General features: G+C 38.6%; 3 protein-coding genes across 7 annotated transcripts in view; 2 read left to right on the forward strand and 1 right to left on the reverse strand.

Moving 5' to 3' along the window:
• The window catches only part of LOC111270150 (U1 small nuclear ribonucleoprotein 70 kDa), a 30,694-nt gene extending 26,188 nt beyond the window's left edge, over positions 1-4,506 (forward strand). For both annotated transcript variants that reach the window (XM_086972335.1, XM_022850214.2), the window contains exons 4-6: positions 584-821; positions 3,015-3,224; positions 3,480-4,506. In XM_086972335.1, coding sequence (XP_086828461.1) covers positions 584-821; positions 3,015-3,224; positions 3,480-3,735 — 704 coding nt within the window. In that variant the 3' untranslated portion in view covers positions 3,736-4,506. The remainder of the gene's footprint in view (positions 1-583; positions 822-3,014; positions 3,225-3,479) is intronic.
• Positions 4,507-5,556: 1,050 nt separating this feature from the next.
• LOC111270021 (uncharacterized) lies at positions 5,557-14,933 on the reverse strand. Of its 2 annotated transcripts, XM_022850014.1 has the most exons (9): positions 14,692-14,933; positions 13,936-14,363; positions 12,667-12,954; positions 10,746-10,918; positions 10,300-10,416; positions 9,740-9,920; positions 8,168-8,281; positions 7,377-7,490; positions 5,557-6,653 (listed from the first exon to the last, which is right to left on the reverse strand). In XM_022850014.1, exons 2-9 carry the CDS (start codon positions 14,341-14,343, stop codon positions 6,408-6,410), a joined length of 1,641 nt encoding a protein of 546 aa, XP_022705749.1. In that variant the 5' UTR covers positions 14,344-14,363; positions 14,692-14,933; the 3' UTR covers positions 5,557-6,407. The 2 variants fall into 2 exon arrangements, with proteins under 2 accessions (XP_022705749.1, XP_022705751.1); XM_022850016.1 differs by lacking the exon at positions 12,667-12,954.
• Positions 14,934-16,639: 1,706 nt separating this feature from the next.
• The window catches only part of LOC111270033 (fasciclin-2), a 44,032-nt gene continuing 39,430 nt past the window's right edge, over positions 16,640-21,241 (forward strand). For all 3 annotated transcript variants that reach the window (XR_015314822.1, XM_022850032.2, XM_022850037.2), the window contains exon 1: positions 16,640-17,048. The gene's annotated coding sequence lies outside the window, so the exon portion shown is untranslated. The remainder of the gene's footprint in view (positions 17,049-21,241) is intronic.

The raw sequence follows: 21,241 nt of genomic DNA on the forward strand, positions 1-21,241 counted from the left end.
AAATCGATAATATTATTAGAACTAAAAATAGTGATCCATACTTGCCTATGTAAGATATTGCTGTTTTAAGGATCGCTTGATGTTCGCTACTGTATCTTAAGAATGTTGCGAGCTGATCCTAAATGCATATAAAAGGGTAGCTGCAGAGAGTTACTTTATGATGATATGTATGGCTCCTCTATTGTTTTTATTTGGGATCTCTTCTTTCTTCTTGGTATATGTTAAACGTAATCAAATTTAAGTACTTAGCAGTTCTTTGCGATGCAGTTCTTTATGATGCCCTATTTAGCTCAGCTCCTTATATGTTTAGTATATTTTATAATATCCACGATCAGGAAAAGGGTGCGGAAGGGTAAGTCTCAATCAAGTAAGTAAGGGTAGTAAAGTAATACCAAAAATAATAGTAGTGTAATAATCATAGGAGTGTTGAACAATGTAAGTAGGAAGTACCGCAGCTGTAATACGTGTGGCTGCCCATTCGCAAGATGATGCCGTGTTGACTTTATAGTTTCTTTGTGTGTGTGTGTGTGTGTCTGTGTGTGATTGCTCGCTGCCATCATTATGCGGTGGTTCCATTTTCTAGCCGCGTACAGACACGCCGATGGCAAGAAGATTGATTCCCGTCGAGTTCTGGTCGACGTTGAGCGGGGCCGAACCGTTAAAGGCTGGCTACCGCGCCGGCTAGGGGGTGGTCTTGGTGGTACCCGCAGGGGTGGACCGGAAGTAAATACGCGACACTCAGGTAGAGAAGATCCTGAAAGAGAACGCGCCCGTAGAGAAGAAGGTAGTGATCGCGGCGAACGTGATCGGGAGCGGGAGCGGTAAGTCAGTTTCTTTATTATACGGGCATCCATTATAATCGTCTATATAATTATTAATAATACAGTTCGTTTCACAATAAGGTAGTACGAGGACATATTAGCGAAGTGACTATTGTTGCGACCTGTACGCCAAATAAACAAATTGTGTCGACGGCCATTGTACACTTTTGCTCCAGTTATTCGTCCGAATCGTATCAAGCAAATCTCCTCCTCTGTCGTCTAATCATATTTGCCTGAGCATTTTCACATCACGTTGCTTCATTAGTTGAAACGCTAGCATACTCAAATGCACTGTCTTCTTATATAATAACGATAAGCAACCTCTTAGCAACAAAAGCAACAAAAGATTATCATTTTATCCTATGTCCGTTGTAACGCTGTGGGCTATTCCCTCGATGCATATACAGGGTGAACCGTCAAAATAGATTTTTTTAGTGTATACAAATCCCTTTATTCAAAACCGGTCCTAAATGCTAAAGGCCTTTTCGAGAAACATGTAAATAAACACGTGAAAACAGCGTATAGTCATCAGAATTTGAGTAAATATCTGCTCAAAGAGCCATTTACGGTAATCCTGTATCTATTGCTTACTGAGTTATTTAGCTAAGCTCAAACGACTAATCTTCCCGAGCTTTATTGCATTCTTTAAGTTGATTAGCCCTTTCGATAGTTTTTTTTTTGTACTTAAGGTCTGTTATCAGCCTTATATTTAATTCTACCGAATATTTCCGTATGCAGCGAATTTTTTTCCTATGCTGTATTTTAGAAAAATTTTTGAATTGAATGCGCACTTAAAATTTAAGCTTAGGCAATTATAAAGTTTCTTATCATTTCTGCTCTACGTTACTAATCGGAAAGCTATAATCGAATGTTTTTTCCGATATGCGAACTGCTCTTTTTAAGTCAGAGATCAGCAATTTGACTTATCGAAGGTGGTACCAGTGATTACATTATCTAAAAGCTTACATTTGACCAAAGAGTGAGAGAATGTGCGTGTTTTAGACGACTGATTTTATCTATGCGTTCATAAACGGGGCAGGTAATGCCTGCTCCAAACAGGTTGGGTACTGCTTTGCGAATGCAAGCATAGAAAAATCAAAGACGATTCACAGTTATTGCCTTTGTCCCATCCGGTCTCATTCTTAATAATTAAGACCTTTATTTTTTGTTCTGGAAGTCAGCTGAACAGAATTGCGGGTTATGTATAAATTTTGCACTGTATAAAAATGCAACCTTTTTTTGGTTTCTTTGGTAACTTTTATCCTGTACAGTGTTTTCTGAGCAGTGGCTTCTGGTTCATTACCATGTTGTGTTCTCGGCTGCCGATTAGGGTATTTAGGTTTTTTTCAATGGACTCTTATATAATAAATGTGCTGCGAAATAAAACAGTATTCATTCACGGCGTTCACATCATGGCAAGTATAAAAAAAGCCCTTCCAGTCTGAAGTTAGACTATAGACGGCAAGCTATTTTATTCGCTTTTCTCAGAGCCAGGGACAGGAACAATCAACGTCGAGATTTGATTACGAATAGAGTATGGCCGCTGCAGAGTCCTTAGCTACCGTAGCTCAGCAGATGTCGCGTTACCTACTGAGTTACCATTTAGAAAAATAATATTTTAGACACTATGGTGTCAGTAAGATCGTTGGTAGCTGGAACAACGGTAGTCTTATTCCAAAACGAAAATAAACGGAGTTTACCAAAAAAAGGTAAACATCTTTTTTTTTTTTTCTTAGAAAATCTATTGGCATCTCTATTCCTTTTCGAAAAAAGCAGGTACAATTATTCCAGTCCATCCGACCATAATTTACATCCAAAGAAAACAACTGTGCAATTCATTTGTGCAAAAGCTTCCAGGTCAGCAACGAGCTCTTTTGTTCCTCATTGCAAATCCTGTATCAAACTAAACGATTAATCTCTACAGCTCTCGGACAGTGTCAGGCCTACGACTATGATCTAAAAGCATTTTCTGCTTAGGAACGTAGAAGGGACATGATGACCTCATTGATCTTGTTAGAACCTACTTTTATCGCTATTGTTTTCTGGTTATTTCTTGTTTTCATACGATCTTCGTAAAGTTTCAAAAAGATAGTAAACTATTAATATAATAATCATTTGACTATTTTAGATCTAGCACACTCTCAGAGTGTAGACCCAGTTTTCATCGTACATTTATTGATGTTGTAATTTCAGTGATAGGGATAGGCGACGAGAACGGTCACGTAGCCGCGATCGTCGAGACCGTGGCCGGGATCGAGATCGCGACGAGCGAAGACGCGATCGGGATCGCGGAGAAAGAGGGGCAGGGAACAGACGAGATCGAAGCAGGGGAGACCGAGATGAACGAGGCAAGAAAAGGAGGAGTCGCAGTAGGTCACGCGAGGAACGACGCAAGGCTAGAAGGTTTGTGTTGTATGTGACAGAAAGAGCATGTGCATTTGAACGGAAAACAATGTAATTTTGGCTATTAGTTTTTGGGCAATCGTGCAAATATGTACGGCTGAAGAACCAAAGAAAATAAAGTAACTTTTTTTTTTATAATGAACATATGTTACTAACATTGGCCGGACATTTGCAAAATTGTCAACATAACATAAGCTTTATAGTAAGTATCATCTATCTACTATTTTTACGTATATTTAAAATTTGGTGTTGCAGATATGACGAGGACCAGCGATTTGGCCGCGACCCCGAAGACGATCGGTCGATTGACAACGGCCGCGGGGGAGGTGGTGGTGCTGCTGCTATTGGAGGGGTGGGAGGTGGTGCCGATGGAAACGGCGGGGGTCCAGGTGATGGTGAGGGACTTGAACCGTTTGAGAATGGGGTCCCTGGTTTTGTACGGGGTGACAATGGTCAGATGTTCCAGATCAAGCAGGAGCATGAAATTAAACATGAGATGCTCGACTACTAAGTGTAGGACAGGTTTGTCGGAGCACCCTGATACAGCAAAGAGGTCTTTTGTAGGAAAATGCTGAACATAACCGAAAGAAGTTTATTGCCTAGTAGATGTAAAGAAAGGGCACGCTTAACAAACAACATTGTCGGTCATCCGCACATTACTAGAAGCTCCCTATTTATGTATTGCTAGTTTCCCTAAAGAAAAGGTGGAAACATCTGGAGCATAGGTGAGCTTTTTTTCGGAACTTAAGCTTAAGCTAACCTGTAATGTGTGTATATATATATATATATATATGTATACATATACATATATATATATATATGTATACATATACATATATATATATATATATACATATATATATATATGTATATATATATATATATATAAATAGAGAGAGAGAGAGAGAGAGAGATTGCTAGGGACATGTAACGAGTGAAATTAGCTCTAAGCCGTAATTATTTGTGAAAATGGAATTCAAACGTTTGCTGAACATCAATAGGATATGTGATTCTGTAAATAAAGTATTTCCGTTTTTCCTTCAATAATAATAATAGTATTGACGGTCCGCATTGGCATATTCAACAACAAACAATTTCACATTAACACAACCAATAAAAAAAGAAGTTAATAGAGTTACAAGAGAAGATACGATGCTACTAGTGGGAAGCGGTCCATGTTTAAAAAATCTGGGTATATATTGAATGGTTTAGCCCGTGGCAGGGTGTGTATTATTGCAACTGATAGCTGCTGTAATAAACAAAAAATACTATGAGGAACAGATCTGCACTATTTTCATTTCAAATATTGGCCATTTTTCATCACAATCAATTTGTCAAGGTGGATGCTTCGCGTATTTGCTTAAGAAATTAGCTAAGCTTCTTTGTTTTGTTTACATACTGTTGTAAGAAAAATGACAGATACATCATAGATGGCATATCTGTTGCTTTTCTTAAAACCAGTACGTTATTGTTTTTCTCCAACATACATACATTTAAGTATTCATATATTCATATATATATTATTCATTAAGTATTCATAATAATCTCTCGAAGGTATAGCTTTGCAAGAAAAAAACGTTGTTTTTTAACATGTCATTTTGAGGGACACTTATAGATACTACATGGTATTTTTAATAATTACAAAATATTTGGCAGTTTGTTGATCTCAGTACATTAGTTACTCTTTGTGATATTTGAATATAACATCCAGCTTTATCATAGCTACACCGTTGCCTTGATTCAGTCGCCGTTGAGCTTAAGGATTCCACAGCAATGTCTGTAAAACTATAGCGATCGATTGGATTCTTCATACTTCTTTCGGACTGCGTGTGTTTCGAAACTCCTATCCCTAATTGACAACACCTTAGCACAGATACATTATAGTTGGTGTTGCTGATGATATCATGATGTATAGGCACTCCATCTCGACTCATCTCTTGCCCTCATTAAGGGTGGTATATACAGACATAGGTGAGAAATAAAAAAGTATGTTTAACCCACCACTTTTGTTGTTATATAATATAACAGGGAAAATATATACACTTTCCCTGGTTTGTTTCTAAAAAAGGATGACCTTTGGCAGCCGGACTATGATACAAGGTTCTTGACTGACTATCATACAAGGTATAAGTTAGTTCTATTACTATAAATATTTTGTTCGTACTTTATTGAAAAGTTTAGTTAATTTCAAGTTGCAAATTTAAAGCAACTTAGGGGTACGTTGGATGTTGGGATAAAAGAAGTGCTAACAGCTTCAAGCACTTTTTCCTTGGCATGTGCTGGATTTATTTTCAACCACTAATATCGGATTTAATCTAATAGAAAAGGCGTATTTTCATATGTTCATCAACGAATAGGAATGTTTTTATTATTTTAAGATTATTATTATTATTTTAAAATTGATCATTATTTTCTCAAATCTGTTTATCATACACGTACACAAATCGTAATTAAAATATACATTTATGTACATTGAGTATTTCACAATGTCTTGATTCGAGAACTCTTCAGAGATATTTGAATTCGGGGCTAAGTCCTTTTCGGGGTTTTAAAAAAATACCTAAAAACCAAAAACGCTCCTTCTTTCTTAGAGCTCTTGGTTTTACAAACTTTATCACAACCGTTCTATGCAACCTAGTCTTTCAGAAATTAAGCTTTTTTCAGATTTAAATCCTAAACAATTATCGGTCTCGTTGGCCAGTTGGTGCAATTTCCATCGCGTCGTCAATCTCATACCTCTAGAGACCCCAGAACGATGTGTAAAGCTATTTTTTTGCCCCATCACTCCGTAAACCTCGTCAAAGAGTAAATATTCACCGTTGAAAATATGGTTCAATGCCCAACTGTGTTTGAATAAAAACATTTGTTATAATGTTAAATAGTCATGGTAAAACCCAACCGGGAATGACTGTTGTTGTTTTTGATGTTTCTATATTTGTATTTGCTTTTTGTTCATCTTCGGAATATTTAGCAGTTTTCTTAAATTATTGTTCAATTGCCGCGCAAGAGAGAACATCCATATAAAAGGACCGAGGAAGATGTCTTCAGACGTCTCTCTACTGCGCGCGCATCAACCTCTGAAGGTCGGATTTTATTCTCTTTGAATCATTGGATCCATTGAGTGGGAGCGTAAAACTGCGAATGACGCTTGCCCAGCAGTCTGGTAAGATTCAACAGTCGTACCTAGTGAACAACTTTTAATTTCCTACGGATGTTATCTAATCGCCTAAAGGTTCCAAGCTTGCTGCGACCACCGTTGAAATCATCAATATGCTGCCAGCCAGTTCGAGCAGCTTTCATGAACTTCTCGGCTACATCTTCATTTGTCGATGTATAGGCTCCTGCAATACTGAGAAGAGCGGGTGAAGCCAGATGCTTCTGGGCGTCGAACTGGAACATTGGACCTGGTGCACATGTTTCAGTAGTCAGCTATCAAAGACAGATCACAATATATAAAGAGTGAGGCACACTGTAAGCAGCTGCGACATAGCGGAGTTCTAAAACAGCCATTACTCAACTAACACTGCTTTTAAGCTTATCGTAAACAAAGTGTCCAGGATTTGAATCGAAGGTTGGCCTGCTGTTTGTACCGAAAATGCGTTTATCCAGTATTCGTGCTACCAGAAAAAAAACTAGTTTTCTCTAGACAAAAATTACGAAAAACGCTATCGAACCACAGAGAGAAGGTTTATATTTGGGATGAACATCAGCTATTGTTTAATGTCTTTTCGCCAGACGAACTCCCACTGAAATCATAAACTTATAGAATCAACGGTGTATACCATTGAAAATCATCATACAGCTCGCGTGGATTGCAAGAAAAATTTTCATGCGTCACCATGGGCAGTCCTCAATGACTCAATTATGAATGAAAGCATCATTAGCAAATTCACTAAGGTCATTTGTGATGACCACAATGACTTTGATGTCATATTATGTTATATTTTAGGTTTCTTCACTTGTTTGGGCTTTTGGGACTACGGCTAAGCCAAAATTTAAGTCGACTGTTTTTTTTTAAATATGGCGTTCTTAAACGAGTATAAACATACCAATGTTTCTGCCTTCCCGGTTACTAATAACAGTTTTTTGAATTTAAAGAAGTTTGAAACGAATTTTCCACGCTTTTTATAAACTCCAGAATTAATGACTTACCTGTTCGCCGCTTATTGCGCGTCCGACGGTGTCCGCTGTTCGATACGCTGTACTGTAGGCCATTATGTCTGCTTGCAAGTCATCGGGCATCTCAACCGGATTACACATACGGATCTGTTTGCAACAAAGCGGAGTTGGATGAAAAAATGGCCAAAGCCAAAGCAGACAGTATGTGTAAGTAAGTATCAGCGCTTAATCTAGGTCCTAGTATATAATAAAGTGCATTTTTATTAGCGACTGTAGATCTGTGCGTTTTTAAAATCAAAGCTCTTCTGCTGGTCATTTGTCATATCTCGGAACAACTTTATCTATTATCATTCTCAACAATTTTCATAATAACATTCATCAACAATTTTATATATTATCATTATCTAATGCGTCTATCGAAAGTAACCCCTTCATGCTCAGTAGGAGTCCATTTACGGACACGCTCAATGACTCTATATTTCAGTAATATAAAAGAACGTAAGAGTTATTGCCGTTATTTTGAAAAAAAACGGTACCCTGCAAATATACTACCAAATGTAGTACACTGAAAACAGCAGTTTCTGGAATCTGAAGTTATTACACTGGTTTATTCTGTAAACTCCGACCTCTCCTTCAAAAATTTCGCTATTTTTAGAAAATTCGGAAAGAAGAATTAGTTTCACTAGAATACACCAGGGGAGCGCCGTAGCTTTTTGGCACTACAGTTGGGTGAAGGCGGGCATCTCTCCGGACTAAAGTTTGTTTCTTTTTTACTCTGGTGTCCAATAATCGAGGTCGCAATAATAACTCATGTCCTCCCCAACCTGGTACACGCCGGTCTCATCCCAAACGAAGCCGAACCCCGCGCTACGATAGTTCTTATGTAGTATTTTGGCCGGCTTGTTTGAATTAAGGTACGCCGCCGTCATCGTGTCGCCCTGCAACACAGTACATTGTTTATTTATTAGGTTAGCTCATAAACAATGGCGTTCTATTTACTTCTATACCATTAGAAAATGCTATTTTTCCTCTCCAGACCCGTTGTAATTTCATTGTGCGGTAAACAGAATCCCCGTGCACTATAGAATTCCGTACGGTAACTAATGTTTAGGTGGACTGGAGTTGTACGTTCCTGCTGAAGAAAATATGTGTTTTTGACACTGGCTATATTTTGTTTTTTCACCGAGACTCGACAGCTGCCAACCCTGCAACCCTGGGATATATGTGTTGTATACCGTGTATTTATACCTTAAAGGATTACTTGAAGGTGGTTTGTAAAACTTTAAAAAACATGACCTTTTATTATCATTCGATATGTCGCCCGACACCGAGCTATACTAAGCCATTTCTACACAGAATTGTTACGAGTAACGAGAACTGGTATCTCTACGTCACTATGAAAGAGACAAAGGAACGGATAGCTTCGGGAGCTATAGATAAGCTTAGGGTCAGGTCAGATGTCTATTATAAATATACATGTAATTTGCATGTAGTAGGACATGGAGGGTCTTCTAAACTGAACGACAACGCTTGGAAAAGACAAAGTAATCAACAAGAATCTGTATTGGTTCAGTTGTATCGAATGAATAAGAAAGATATGAAAAGTAATGCGAAGTCATCTTTCTCCGTAACAATCCTAGTAGCGTATGGCGAAAAATTGTTGAAGCTGCATTGCAAAAGCTTGAAGCAGATTTGGATGCACGGATTCTTGCACATTAGGCTTGGTCATTTTTGGCTAGACCAAAGTAAATCAATAGAAAATTGATTGATTGATGTTCTAGAGAATGGCTATAAGGACAAAATGGCTTTATTTGCAACTAAGAAGTGAGTATAATATTGCGTTTTTGGCACTGGGTAAACAAAACGCTGTTTGTTGTGTATAAATTAAATAGTTAAGAAAATGTTTCAGTGCTAAATTCACGCATTCTCCATAAATGCATGAAAATGTGTTATTTCAATATTAGTTTAAGCGTTTAATTCGTGATACGTTTACGATCAAAGAAGTGCCCGAAAACAACGTCAATATTTTAATTTTTTTAGCAAGTATAAAAATAAACAGTGGTCATTTTGTAGCGAATGTACTAATCCGTTTTATCCGGTATCCTTTTTTATAACGAATCGAAACAATAATTAACTAATCTAGCTAGATTCACGTTAAGTCCTGCGTCCTTCCAAATACCCAATAATCCACCAGTGCGATAATAATAGCATTCCGTGTAGCTAGCTTTGCACATAGCGGCCAGATTGATTTCTTAGGCAAAAATAGGTTATATTTCTAACGATAGTCTTATTAGCATAAACAACATATATAGCGATAAGATTTTGCTTATTTCTGTTTTATCATACGATCATGTCGTATGTCGTTCCTACGAATCTGATCTAGTGTCATGACGAACCTGTAGCACAGTAATGCGCCCAAGAAACATAACTCTGAACGTGCTGTCCATATCGATTGGTACTTCGATGCTGGCGAGCGGTGCACATCCAGTACCGCTAAGCCTGTATACTGTATTTCCGTACATTGCGAATACAACAGTGCGGTCATGTGAAAGACAATAGCCGCGCAGGTGCTGATCGCTGGAACAACGAATAAAGTTAGGTTTTTGCTATTTCATGATTCGTCTGAAGGATAGACAGTCTCGTAACTCGTAAGATTTCAAAATTACCGCTGGTATTTTTCTCCTTTTAAAAGAAAATTTTGGTTATCCAAATTCCTCGATCCAATGGTATGTAAACTTTCATTTTTTAGCGTGCTTAAATCATGAGTAAATTTCACATCATAGATACGAAATTTAACGCAAAAAGTCTTAATAATTGTCTCTGCAATTGACATCAGTGGGTTACAAAATAATGAGGAATGTACCCATAACTCCAAAGTTATATATGCTTGAGAGAAAACCGAATTAGTGGGGTAGTGCTTGGTGTTGATCTTCCTAGACGACATGGTCATCTTTACCTCATTGAGGGCTCGAAAGCTTCGGCTTGAACTCGTTTGATGCTGGTAGTACTTGGGTTCCAATAATCAGCGCGGATGGGAGGGACTTCGCTGGTAAAATCCAACATCGAGCATGACCTGTCCATGTCAGTAAAAAGGCGACTATAATATATTGCTGTAGTAAATAACATGAATAGGATGAGAATATGAAAATACCCAAAAAACACGTCGTTCAGAGCCGGCTACCCCTAAGACTCACTAGGTATGCTAGATAGGCTTAGGAATAGATACACCTCAAAAAGTACATATGCATATGTTATTTAATATAGATACTCGAAAAAGCGAATCAAGATAAGAACGTAAATAATATAAGATATTGCTATTGATGTACATGATGTATGCGAGCACGTAAGGTAAGTACAGGGAATTCTCTTTTTCATCTGGAAACTCGTTAATACTGGCCTTACCTCCCAAGGCCTGGATCACTCGTGCGATTTGAGCGAAAACTTAAATCGTCAGTAGAATTGTTCATTTGTGCCTTTTCGGACAACTTTGGATTGAACTTGGCATTTAACTCGCTGAACGGAACGAACAATACGCCATGATCATAAAAGAGCACAACTAGGGCGTCTTGTTTGACCTGCAACACCAATTCACAGTATTATGTACCTATGTAAAAACTCACAGTATCTAAAATGGTTTATATATCGCAAGGCTTTCAATCGCGTTTGCTTAATTGAATTATCTTTAGTACCCGTATATGCCCATAATGTCATTAATTACATATAATGTGGATCAGTAGGATTTTGTTAAATTATAACGTGTGCATATTTATGCTGGTGTAAAAAAACCCCGCGTCACTTAGGCATTTCTCCCCAAGCTTTCCCTCTTGTAGATTTTTATTATTGTAAACACTTTCCGACTTGTAACGTTTGACATCGGTCTTTGCTCGATTGCTTACGCCAATGTTACGCCAGATAACCAGAAAAAGGGATAAAAAATGTATATATATATTAGTCTGGGTAATAAATTCCCGCGATTTCTTCCAAAGCTTTAATTTCCCATTTCCGTTCACTTGTTTATTTTTTAGTATATAATTCGAAGAGGCTTCCTGTACTCCGACAGCTAATATCAGAAGAATTCGAACTCCTCAAGCGAATTCCTCAAAGATGGGTATTTTGTCGACGCCAGAACGCTGCCAAAACAGCTCTGGATATTATTTCGTATACAGTAATAGCCTTATCATTGAGAGGGCCGCTCAACTATTGTTTGTCAAATTTAAAAACGGTATTCGGAACGTAGACGATGTCTCTCGCTTTGGCCGACCGTCAGAGTTGGGCACTTTTGAATTAGGACGACCGGCGAACAACTTGCTAATAATATAATTGGACAAAAAACAAGATGGCCGTTAAGCACCTGAAATTCCTTAGGGTTGGGCATTGGGCACCTTGTAATATCTCTGAATCTAACAACGAATTACAGCTTAACGCTGTATTGAGCGTCGCGCCGCTGCAATGATCGATTGTTGCACAGAATCGTTACCGAGGATGGGAAGTGGTACCTTTTAAAGGATTAGAATGGGTGACTCCAAAAAAGAAATCAAGGCCCATGTTCCAGCCAGATCATCATGCAAAAAGATTATGCCTTTCATGTGGGACTGCAAGGACCTAATTCACTGTGAAGCATTTATTCTGCACCAAACATTTGGTCAGTACGTTTATCTGGCCCAGTTGCATTGAATGAACCACGTTATCTGGGAGAAAAAGTCGGAGAGATGAAACTGGCATCCCGTTCTATACGATCTCACACAAAGCAAACATCATCAAAGCTGTTATCAAAGGTTTCGGACTTCGAATGGAAGGTTTTGTCGCACCTTTCACATTCCTTGGACCTTGCGCTGCTGGATTCCATCTTTTCTGTTCATTATTAGGGAGAGTTATTTTCATAGCCTAACTTTCGATAGCAATTGACATTTCAAAACGTGGTTGGAAAACTTCTTCGAAACGAAGCCCGCTATTTTCCAGCAAGACAGCTTATATCATTTGGTAACAATGACGAAGAATAGCTAAAATAATAGCTTATTATCATATAAATATCAGAAGTCATGTTTTTTCATATAATAAGAAAAACGGGATTTGTTATCAAACTTAATGTGTAATATTCCTCCTCTTGACAGGGTTAAAAGTGCATACAACGTTAGAAGTGGCAAGTATAACGTCATTATTTTCATAACAAAAAGTTTCCCAGATGGCTTAGAGGTAATATGCCTCTGGATCTGTGACATTATAACGCGCTGTTTTTTTTTCATCTTTGATTCCGTGAAGCTCCTGTGCAGTTAATGCTAATAGATTGTACAAGCACACACTGGGGAGTCCTGCGAGAGATTACCTGCAATGTGCAGCTTTTCACGCGCGTCAACATTGTTCTCGCTTGCCTTGTTTCAATATCGTACATGACGATGGCATAATCGTCTCCATTAGGCAACGGCCAGAACAGCGAGTTAAAGCTGCGCGTGTAGGCCACTTCGCGGTAGACGGACACGTCGAGTTCAGTGGCGATTGAGACGACGCGGTCCCACTGTTGTGGGACATGCGTCAGCAACAGCAAGATGTGCAGCATCCCATCGGTGCAGAGCACGCCAACGCGCGTATGGCCGTCGTGCGAGAGGTTTATTATCTTCAAATAAATCAGTGAATATGGATAGACAAACAAAATTATCATGTAACATTACGTGCATTATGGCTAAATGGCAAAATACTATTAACTACTGATGCCCGTTACAGCAGGATCGGCGTGGCTTTGAAATGACATACATGCTTTCATATACTACAGAATTGAGAATATGTACAAGACGAGTTGTCAGCGACTAGGTCGGCTATCCATAGATTAAAAGTAAAGTGTAATACTCAAATGACTATTACTACCGGATATAACCTGCCTCGAAAACATCAAGTTATTTGCGCCTACCTTCTCGTAGGAATAAAAGAGTATGATATTTTTGCTATGAAATACGGAAAATAGACACCTTTGCTTTAGACATTAAACGCTCCAGATTTTGATGCCAAACGTCAAACACTAATTGATGTCAGCTAGAAATTACTAGACCAAAGCTGAGTCCCGTTGCCTTTAAATTTATTAATATGTACATTGTACACAAAGCTATTATGTGGCATGTTGAAAAGTTACTGTAGACTGACGGCTCATACTTTTAACAGTAATTTTATTAATAAATACAGGTATCCCTTTGTCTTTATAATTTGTGTATGCTTTGCAGTTCGTTCGAGAGCTTTTATGGATCGAAATGACCTTGATTTCGTTTTCCAGTATTTTCTTATCTGGAACGGCTTGAAGGTGAAATATTCAAACCATTGACATCTATACATTTTGTTGCGCACAGTACACTTCAATGCTCCACTAGGAACATAACTAAGGACCCATATAGCATAAAACTGTCATAGAACTACTCGGTTGTTTAGCCATTGAGTGAGATAGACGAGGACTAATTATTTCCGTCGAGGCAGGGTTTTCTTGTGTGAGTTCAAAAAAAAAACAACTTTTATATGGCTATTGATATTGGCAACGACTTGAGTGCGAGCGTACGTCTTGCTTGTTCACGATTAATCGAACGTGTATCTATACGTGTATATCTTGACATACCTCGACGATACTTTTCCTGCAGGTGAAGATGGGCTTCCCTGCGTGAGCTGCATTATCACGCGTGGCAAGGCAGCAGTATAGCTTGCGGCTAAGACTTTCTGAGAGCGTGTAGAATACACTATTCGGTCGAATGACGCAGACACGTGTCACCTGATTTTTAGCAAGTCGTGCTTCGAGGCATGCTGTCTCCGCTGTTTTTCGGTGGAAAAAGCTAACAATCTGGATGCACTCACGATTTTGAATGGTTGCAGCATTCGTGCTAGCGCTTTGACCATTTGGAGAAGTCTGGCCCGCCCCAGGAGTGATAATGCTTGACGATGGGGCATCGATGTTTTTGTTGTTTTTACTTGAGCCGTGACTCGATTTGCTCGTAAGCGTTGTACTGCAAGCAAAAGTTTCAGCCGTCATGGTTGCGCTGGCCGTGATTCCTAAAAAGCAGATATGCACTTTATAACCAAAAATCACACTTGCTAATATTGCAGCAGGAGAGCTACTTCGCCGCAGATGTAGACTTAAAGCTATGCCGTGAAGCTCATTAAAATGCAGTTATTTATACCAACGTCACTATGTCATGTACGGCAAATAGGTATCACACGAAACGAGGGAACAAAACCACTGGCAAACTACTGTGCTTTCACTGGGCTAAATGATCTTCAACTAACGCATGTTCGGAGAAAAGCGCGCGATTAGCGCAATTTCTTTTTTAGATTAGAAAGCAGGCTAAATAAAGCAAATGGCAAAAGCTAGCTACTCTACCTGCAGCTAACTGACAGCTAGATGCAATTGTCAGGACTGTGACGGCACAAACTCTTGAATGACCATGCGTCTATCGTTGCGGTCACACTGGATTATCGGGAAAGCCTATACGGTTATTGAAGTGGCGTGCCTTGACGGGGCCTCCTTCCCCTTCAGGCGAGGGTCGGCGTGATACATTAGGATAAGTCATCAAGTGGTGTGTCACACTGAACGTGTTAGACGTTGAAGAAAGCAAACAACAACTATTGAACATAACAGTAAGCACGAGAGAGCTCAATTAAATTACAGAAACTCTTCATTATCTTTATCATAATTTAGTTATAATAATAGAGGAATATAACGTAAAAAGGATTGATATGCACGTCTTTTGAAACTGAAAGTGCAAAAGACACAGTGATATTCCGTAAGTAAACGTGACCGACCGAAATGGCCGGTTTCCCTGCAGCGAATGTATCATTTTGTCAAAGGCGTAGCTACGATATCACATCTTCATTATAAATTAGTACAAATTTTCTCACCCATTACTTCCTGGCTCGCAAACTCTTTTGTAACATAAAGCATCTTCTGCTCTTATATGGTACGTACCGTGCGTGTGCTAAACCCAGCACTAAGGTTATTTCTGATTTACGTGATTGTGATCAAACTATAGTAAATGGTAATAAAAATGTTGATTTCTTTCTAATTCAGCTTTCTTTCGATCGCAATATTTGAAATTATGTTGATTAGTGAATAAGGTTTTCCGATAAACTTATATCAAGAAAGTGTGTGTGAATAGACGAAGTCTTTATCTTTAGATAGCATGTTCAGAATCAATTATGACACGTTTTGGTAAGGCGTTTGTTACCGCAGTTCATTTGCTATCGAATGCCACGCTACGAAAAGTAAGTCTTTTTAGCACAAAACCACTAAATCGTTATCGCCTAGAGGATAGGAGGCTCGTATTTGAAACATGAACGAAGATCAGCTGTGGCTTCGATGTCGCTGTGTCGAACGAACTCCCAACAAACACTCTAAATTGTTTTAGTTAACCAGCGTCAGCGGTCTGTGATATTGCCTATGCCCAAGCAAGATCTAAATGAGGCAAAGGAGAAAATCTACAACTAACACTAGATTTAAAGGGCTTGAAGGTGCATCAAAATGGCCTGAAAACATTTTTCAATGATTCGTATGTAGAAATTGTTTTCTAGAGCAGAGACACGCCGTCAACAAAATCATCCAGATAACTCTCAACGCTTTGTCCTTGTTATGCATTTCTGCCGCTTGAGATTCCTGAGTTTTTATTATATTCATCAGTCCTACATATATATATATATATATATATGTATATATACATACATATACATATATATGCATAGATCTAGCAGCGATCACGATGATGGTAACAAGAGGAAATCCTTCGGTCGTACTTTAATGTTTGCTAAACACACGCGTCAATGCTCAAAATTCTGAGAGTCACAAATTAAGACAACAGTTAATAGTGGCAACCCCACGTACTGAAAAAAGATCTCTTTGCGGCAATTCAACTGTTAACAGCCTCAGTTGCCTATGGTGCTGCTTCAATGGTAAGCCTACTTACTTAAAAGGCACTTTTTTTTCGTTGTGGATTTGCGTTGTACCCAACTAATTCTTTTCCCACCCATCACGAGAGGCTCACAGCGGAGAAGTCAGATAGAAAAAGTTACAAACAGTTACAGTATAATACGATAACGTCCTAATACAAGTTAAATTTCTAGAACTACCGATAAGATATTCAGACAAATTTGTTGTTCGTTGGGTCATATCGGTCGAGCAATCGTAGCTAGCATCCGGCTGGTGCTCACAGTGTCGAACATCCTCCTTTCCAAAACCCGAAATATCCTCTCCTACGTTGCGATTGTTCCCTCTCCATCCGACAATTGCTCATAGCGTGCGAGCTTAGCGCGACGATCAGCGTCACTCAGCTAACTGTTCAAGGCAAAAACCCAAGAGCTTAGCCTTTTGCGCCGGCCCTAGCTCTTTACAAACAGAATATTAGCTGGGATTTATGACCGGAAAATGCTAGCATGGTGAAGGTGTTCATTTGGGTGAAAGTGCTATCCCTTTACTTAGTATGTATGATTATGTTGTGTTAGGACGTGTTAAGTGCATGTTACCCATTACTCATTCTGTGATTAAAGTTAGTCGAGCTACTTGTTAGGCCTGGTAAGTCGAGAAACTGTTTCTAGAGACAGCTTTTACATATAGTTATTTGGTGCTTCTGTTTTTACTGATAATAACAATGATTGGTCAGTGAAGTGTAAACGTTCATAAAACCCTCATAAGGATCATTAATTCTCCGTAATTCATAAACGAGGCTTGGACTTTTTGTGAACAAACTGGTACGTATATTATTCATACTGTTTTAGCTGTTTTAGAGTATAAAAAAGAAAAATCTCTTTCTTTGCTTTTATTGTTTTAATATAAAATTTATACGAATATTAAACTAATACTCTGCCCGGGGCAGAGGTCGTTACACACACACGTGCAAATAGCAGAATAAATAGAAACATACGATTATACGGGTAAATACATTATTAATATACGTAGTACGTTAGTGCTGCAATAAGATTGGCACGAACACTTTTATTAAATTGACTATTCCGACAGAGAGAATATTTTTTTGTCCAATTTCATCATGCACTATTTGTATATCGTTAGAGTACGTACATAGAAACGTATATACATATTTACGCCTACGAAAGTAATTAATAGATAAGCAAATGATCAGATCGTTCTCTGAAGTACCTTCATTCGTAGCACACGTGATAGAAACAGAAAACTACATTGATGGTATGAGCTGGAATACAGCCTATAGGCGGCATGTCTGGCTTGAAGTCAGAGAAGATCTTGAAATAGAAAGAATACAGAGAAACTTTGACAAACGTATGGACAAGCAATTGCCTCTAATGTGCCAAGGAAATTTATTGCAAATGTAACTGGTCGGTAAACATTTTTCAGTACGAAAACTTTCATGCAGAGCATTGATCCATGGTATCAGGCTGACTGACATCCGGTACGCAAAGAACGAGCAAGCATCTTAGAAAGCCAGTAAAAATTCTAGAGTAGTGCTAATAGGCAAAATGTCACGTAAACGACGCATCTAATATTCAAATTGAAGACAAAACACACACACACATAGCGCATAATTTTTCAACATCTGACTGACTCGCATGACAAAACGAAGTGGGCAGTGTGCGTCCTGGCTGTATTAGGCTTTCATCGTTTGCAATTCGGATGGACGTTCCTGCTTGTGTGGTCACCGTGTAGTGTATCATATCTAGCTTCCATCAGCGATAAGAGATCTGTGCAAAAAATTGCTTGCATCTTCTTCCCACGGACGGGTTATAATTTCAGTTTAAGCTGTAAGCCAGCTTTTAATCTGGATTAATAGGCAAGTAGGTAATTTAAATTTCGAAGAAATGCGGTTTCTTAATAAAATGCTTAGTCAAAACTAGGAGAAATTGACCTTTGATGGTTATACTGGATCCTTAATCCGCCTACGAGAATTTCAACAATCCTTAATACATTCTGTTCTGAAATAATTGTCTTTTTCCGTTTTTCAGAGCATCGTTCATTTTCGCCCATTCAGCATCGTCCCTTATTTGGGTTAAGAGAAGCTGAGATAAAAACAATCCTAATTTAGTAGAAAAAGGAGTACTGATGTTGTAAACTTATGTAACTTAAGTGTTACCGCACATCATTGCTCTTCAGTAGTTAATATTTCTTGCTCACAAGTTCTATGCGGCACAGTGACTTTTAAGATCGATGAGATGGGTTACTATCTGCTGATTAAATAGGTTCTTGCGGGTTCTAAATGAGCATTGTTGCCGCTCTTTCTCTCTCTCCCCCTCTCTTTATATATATATATATATATATATATATATATATATACATTGTTATCTCATTTACTATGTACTCAGCAATTTTGTATCACAGAACGATGCTGCTACTAGCTTTTGTTGTTTACTCTGCAAAGAATTACATTACGAACAAGTCCTTTTCAACAATAAGCTTGGGATTGCATAACGCCAACGTGATGCAGATTCTTTTTACAGGACAAATTCTAATTTAAACATTGGAGAAAATATTTCGCAAATCGGAGCGTTGTCTCTCGATAGAAGCCACAGGTAGCAGAAACTATATGTAGCGAAGTGAGCCTAGGTAAAGAGATTGACGCTTAAAATACTAGTTGCGTTAGTAGATCGTTAAGTGTTGTCACGAAACATTTCCTTTATTCAACGTAGTTTATTTTACCTTTACAATAATCTGCGTTACAAACGAAAATTCATTCACTGGGAAGACGAATATGAGAAAAATATCATTATTGGCCATATAGTATTTCGAACTTACCGGTTTTTTGGTGATTACGTCGCAGACAATATAATTTTATAGGCCTAGCAGGGGAAAAGTCAGCCGTCGGCTATCATCTATATAAGTTCTTTACTGTTCGTATTAAACACTGCCAGCACGTCATAAACCTTAACAGTGCGCTTAGGAGATGGTAGGTATGAAACCATCTGATAAAATAACACACTTTGGGAACAAACTTGAAAAGCTGCTACGGTTGCTCCAACAACGGATTGCCTCTTAAAAATTAAATTCACATTTTAAAGTGGAATAGGCGAAAGAGAAGATACACAATAGATAAAAAAGCGAAAAGATGAAAAGCGTTGCTGAAACGATGTTGCGATAAAGGTAATAACAAATTTGGCAGTTTTAATTTTGTTATTAGTTATTGTTTTTTTGCTCGGTAGGCTAAGGGCAAATGCATTGTGCCGATCAGACTTGCCTGGTATCGTGGAATTCTCTCCAACTAAGTTTTGGACCTCTTATTTCAAAGCCTTATTTCAGAATAGGTTCAAATATCACTTCAAGCAAAGCTCACAGGGATGACTGATGGATTTGTGAATTAACTAGTCATGCTGTAATACATACCACTATGGGGTTTTTCGCCTCGCCAACGGCAGTAGTCTGGTAAGTTATTAAGATACACGATGTCTCGTGTGCTGGCGCTTAGTTGGCCATCAGGTGCCATAGGTTTGATGTCTGGAGCAAACATTGACTTCTCGCGCCGGCAACGCATTAGGTGTGTACGATGTAGACCAAGTTTTCCTAACCTACTCTAAATTATGTTGTGACTTGTTCCGAATGAAACTTAATAGTGAAATATTCTACCTTTATCAATATGAAAATACAGGGCTTACATTTTGCGTGTTTAGTCGTAATTTGGCTTTGTTATTATATTAATCAATGATGATGATGTCCAATGTCCGATTGGGGTCGACGCAACCAGGCACAAGGTGGCCGTCTTGTAATCTTTAATCTTGTAAAAGAAAACACCCGCGAAGTCTTGAATGGCAGGTGGCAATTTGTTGCCCGATATTTTTGCACAGCACAACAGTAAAACAAGCACTTCCGGACGCTGTTTTCTCAGTGTCGACCATGACGATCGCGCCATTCGTAATTCTGCGAACACCAGCCGACTAGTTAGCTTGTAATTTCGGGTTACCGTCGGTGAGTTTAACTTGGGTCATTGCTCTCTTCATCTACAAGCAGGATTCTAACGCTTCAGGGAAGCTATGGGACGAGCAAGTCGCGAAATTCAAATTGGCAATAATTAAAAGACAGGTACGCTGTGTTAGGCTACCGTATGGCATCTAATTTCGTATTGTTCCCTTTGTGTGATAACTCGTTAAGCAAACAACACGCTTGCAGGATTGATCGATTAATCGTAGACAGTTACAAGTGCCATTTTCAATAAAAAGTAATCAACTGATGCTCGTTGCACCGGTATAGCTGAGAAGAGATTGCTACCTTTGCATTAGAGCAAGATCAAATTTTAAAGAAACATAGGGATAGAGCGTATACGCTCGTATAGCTGTACAACAAGACATGACGAAACATAAAGTCCACTACCAATTTTTCTATGAATTTCCCTGACCCACAAAGTCGTCCATACCATTAGCCTCGTTCAAGGTTAAATAGATGATACCGTAATGGGCTAAGCCCAACAATGGGAATAACTCTGTACGTCTAAAAAAAACCAATCGTTTTCGCGCTGTTAAGACAAACAACTAGTCAACATTTGCTATTAAAATTGACAGCAGTTGTAAATACATCTGAGCCGATGGATACTGTCTGCACTGCCACTGGTGGCGCTTAATTTCCAAAGGAATTTTCTGTTCGTAACTGCTCAGCGTTAGCACAGGACGAATTATTTTTTTGCTCAGTATTGAACTGAAGCAGTAGGTTAAGAAAGTCAGTAAACTCATTGGCAAATCGCAGCTGTGATTTAGTTCGCTGGCGTGTCACGTAACGGAATTAATATACCCCCAAAATAGTCGTCACCATTACTAAAAAATCTAGTGCTCTTTCTTGTCCCGTTGAAATATTGGTAAACGACACAAATCATACTGTGACAATGATCAACGATTACGTCTTCGCTTGGTCCAGCTTTTAAGACACAGAAACATTTTGCGTGCTTACAAGTGCTATAGAGCAAACAAATTAGTAGCAGCTGTAAGTTAAAAAT

This window comes from Varroa jacobsoni, unplaced genomic scaffold (assembly GCF_002532875.2).
Source record: "Varroa jacobsoni isolate VJ856 unplaced genomic scaffold, vjacob_1.0 scaffold_155, whole genome shotgun sequence".
Lineage (NCBI taxonomy): Eukaryota > Metazoa > Arthropoda > Arachnida > Mesostigmata > Varroidae > Varroa > Varroa jacobsoni.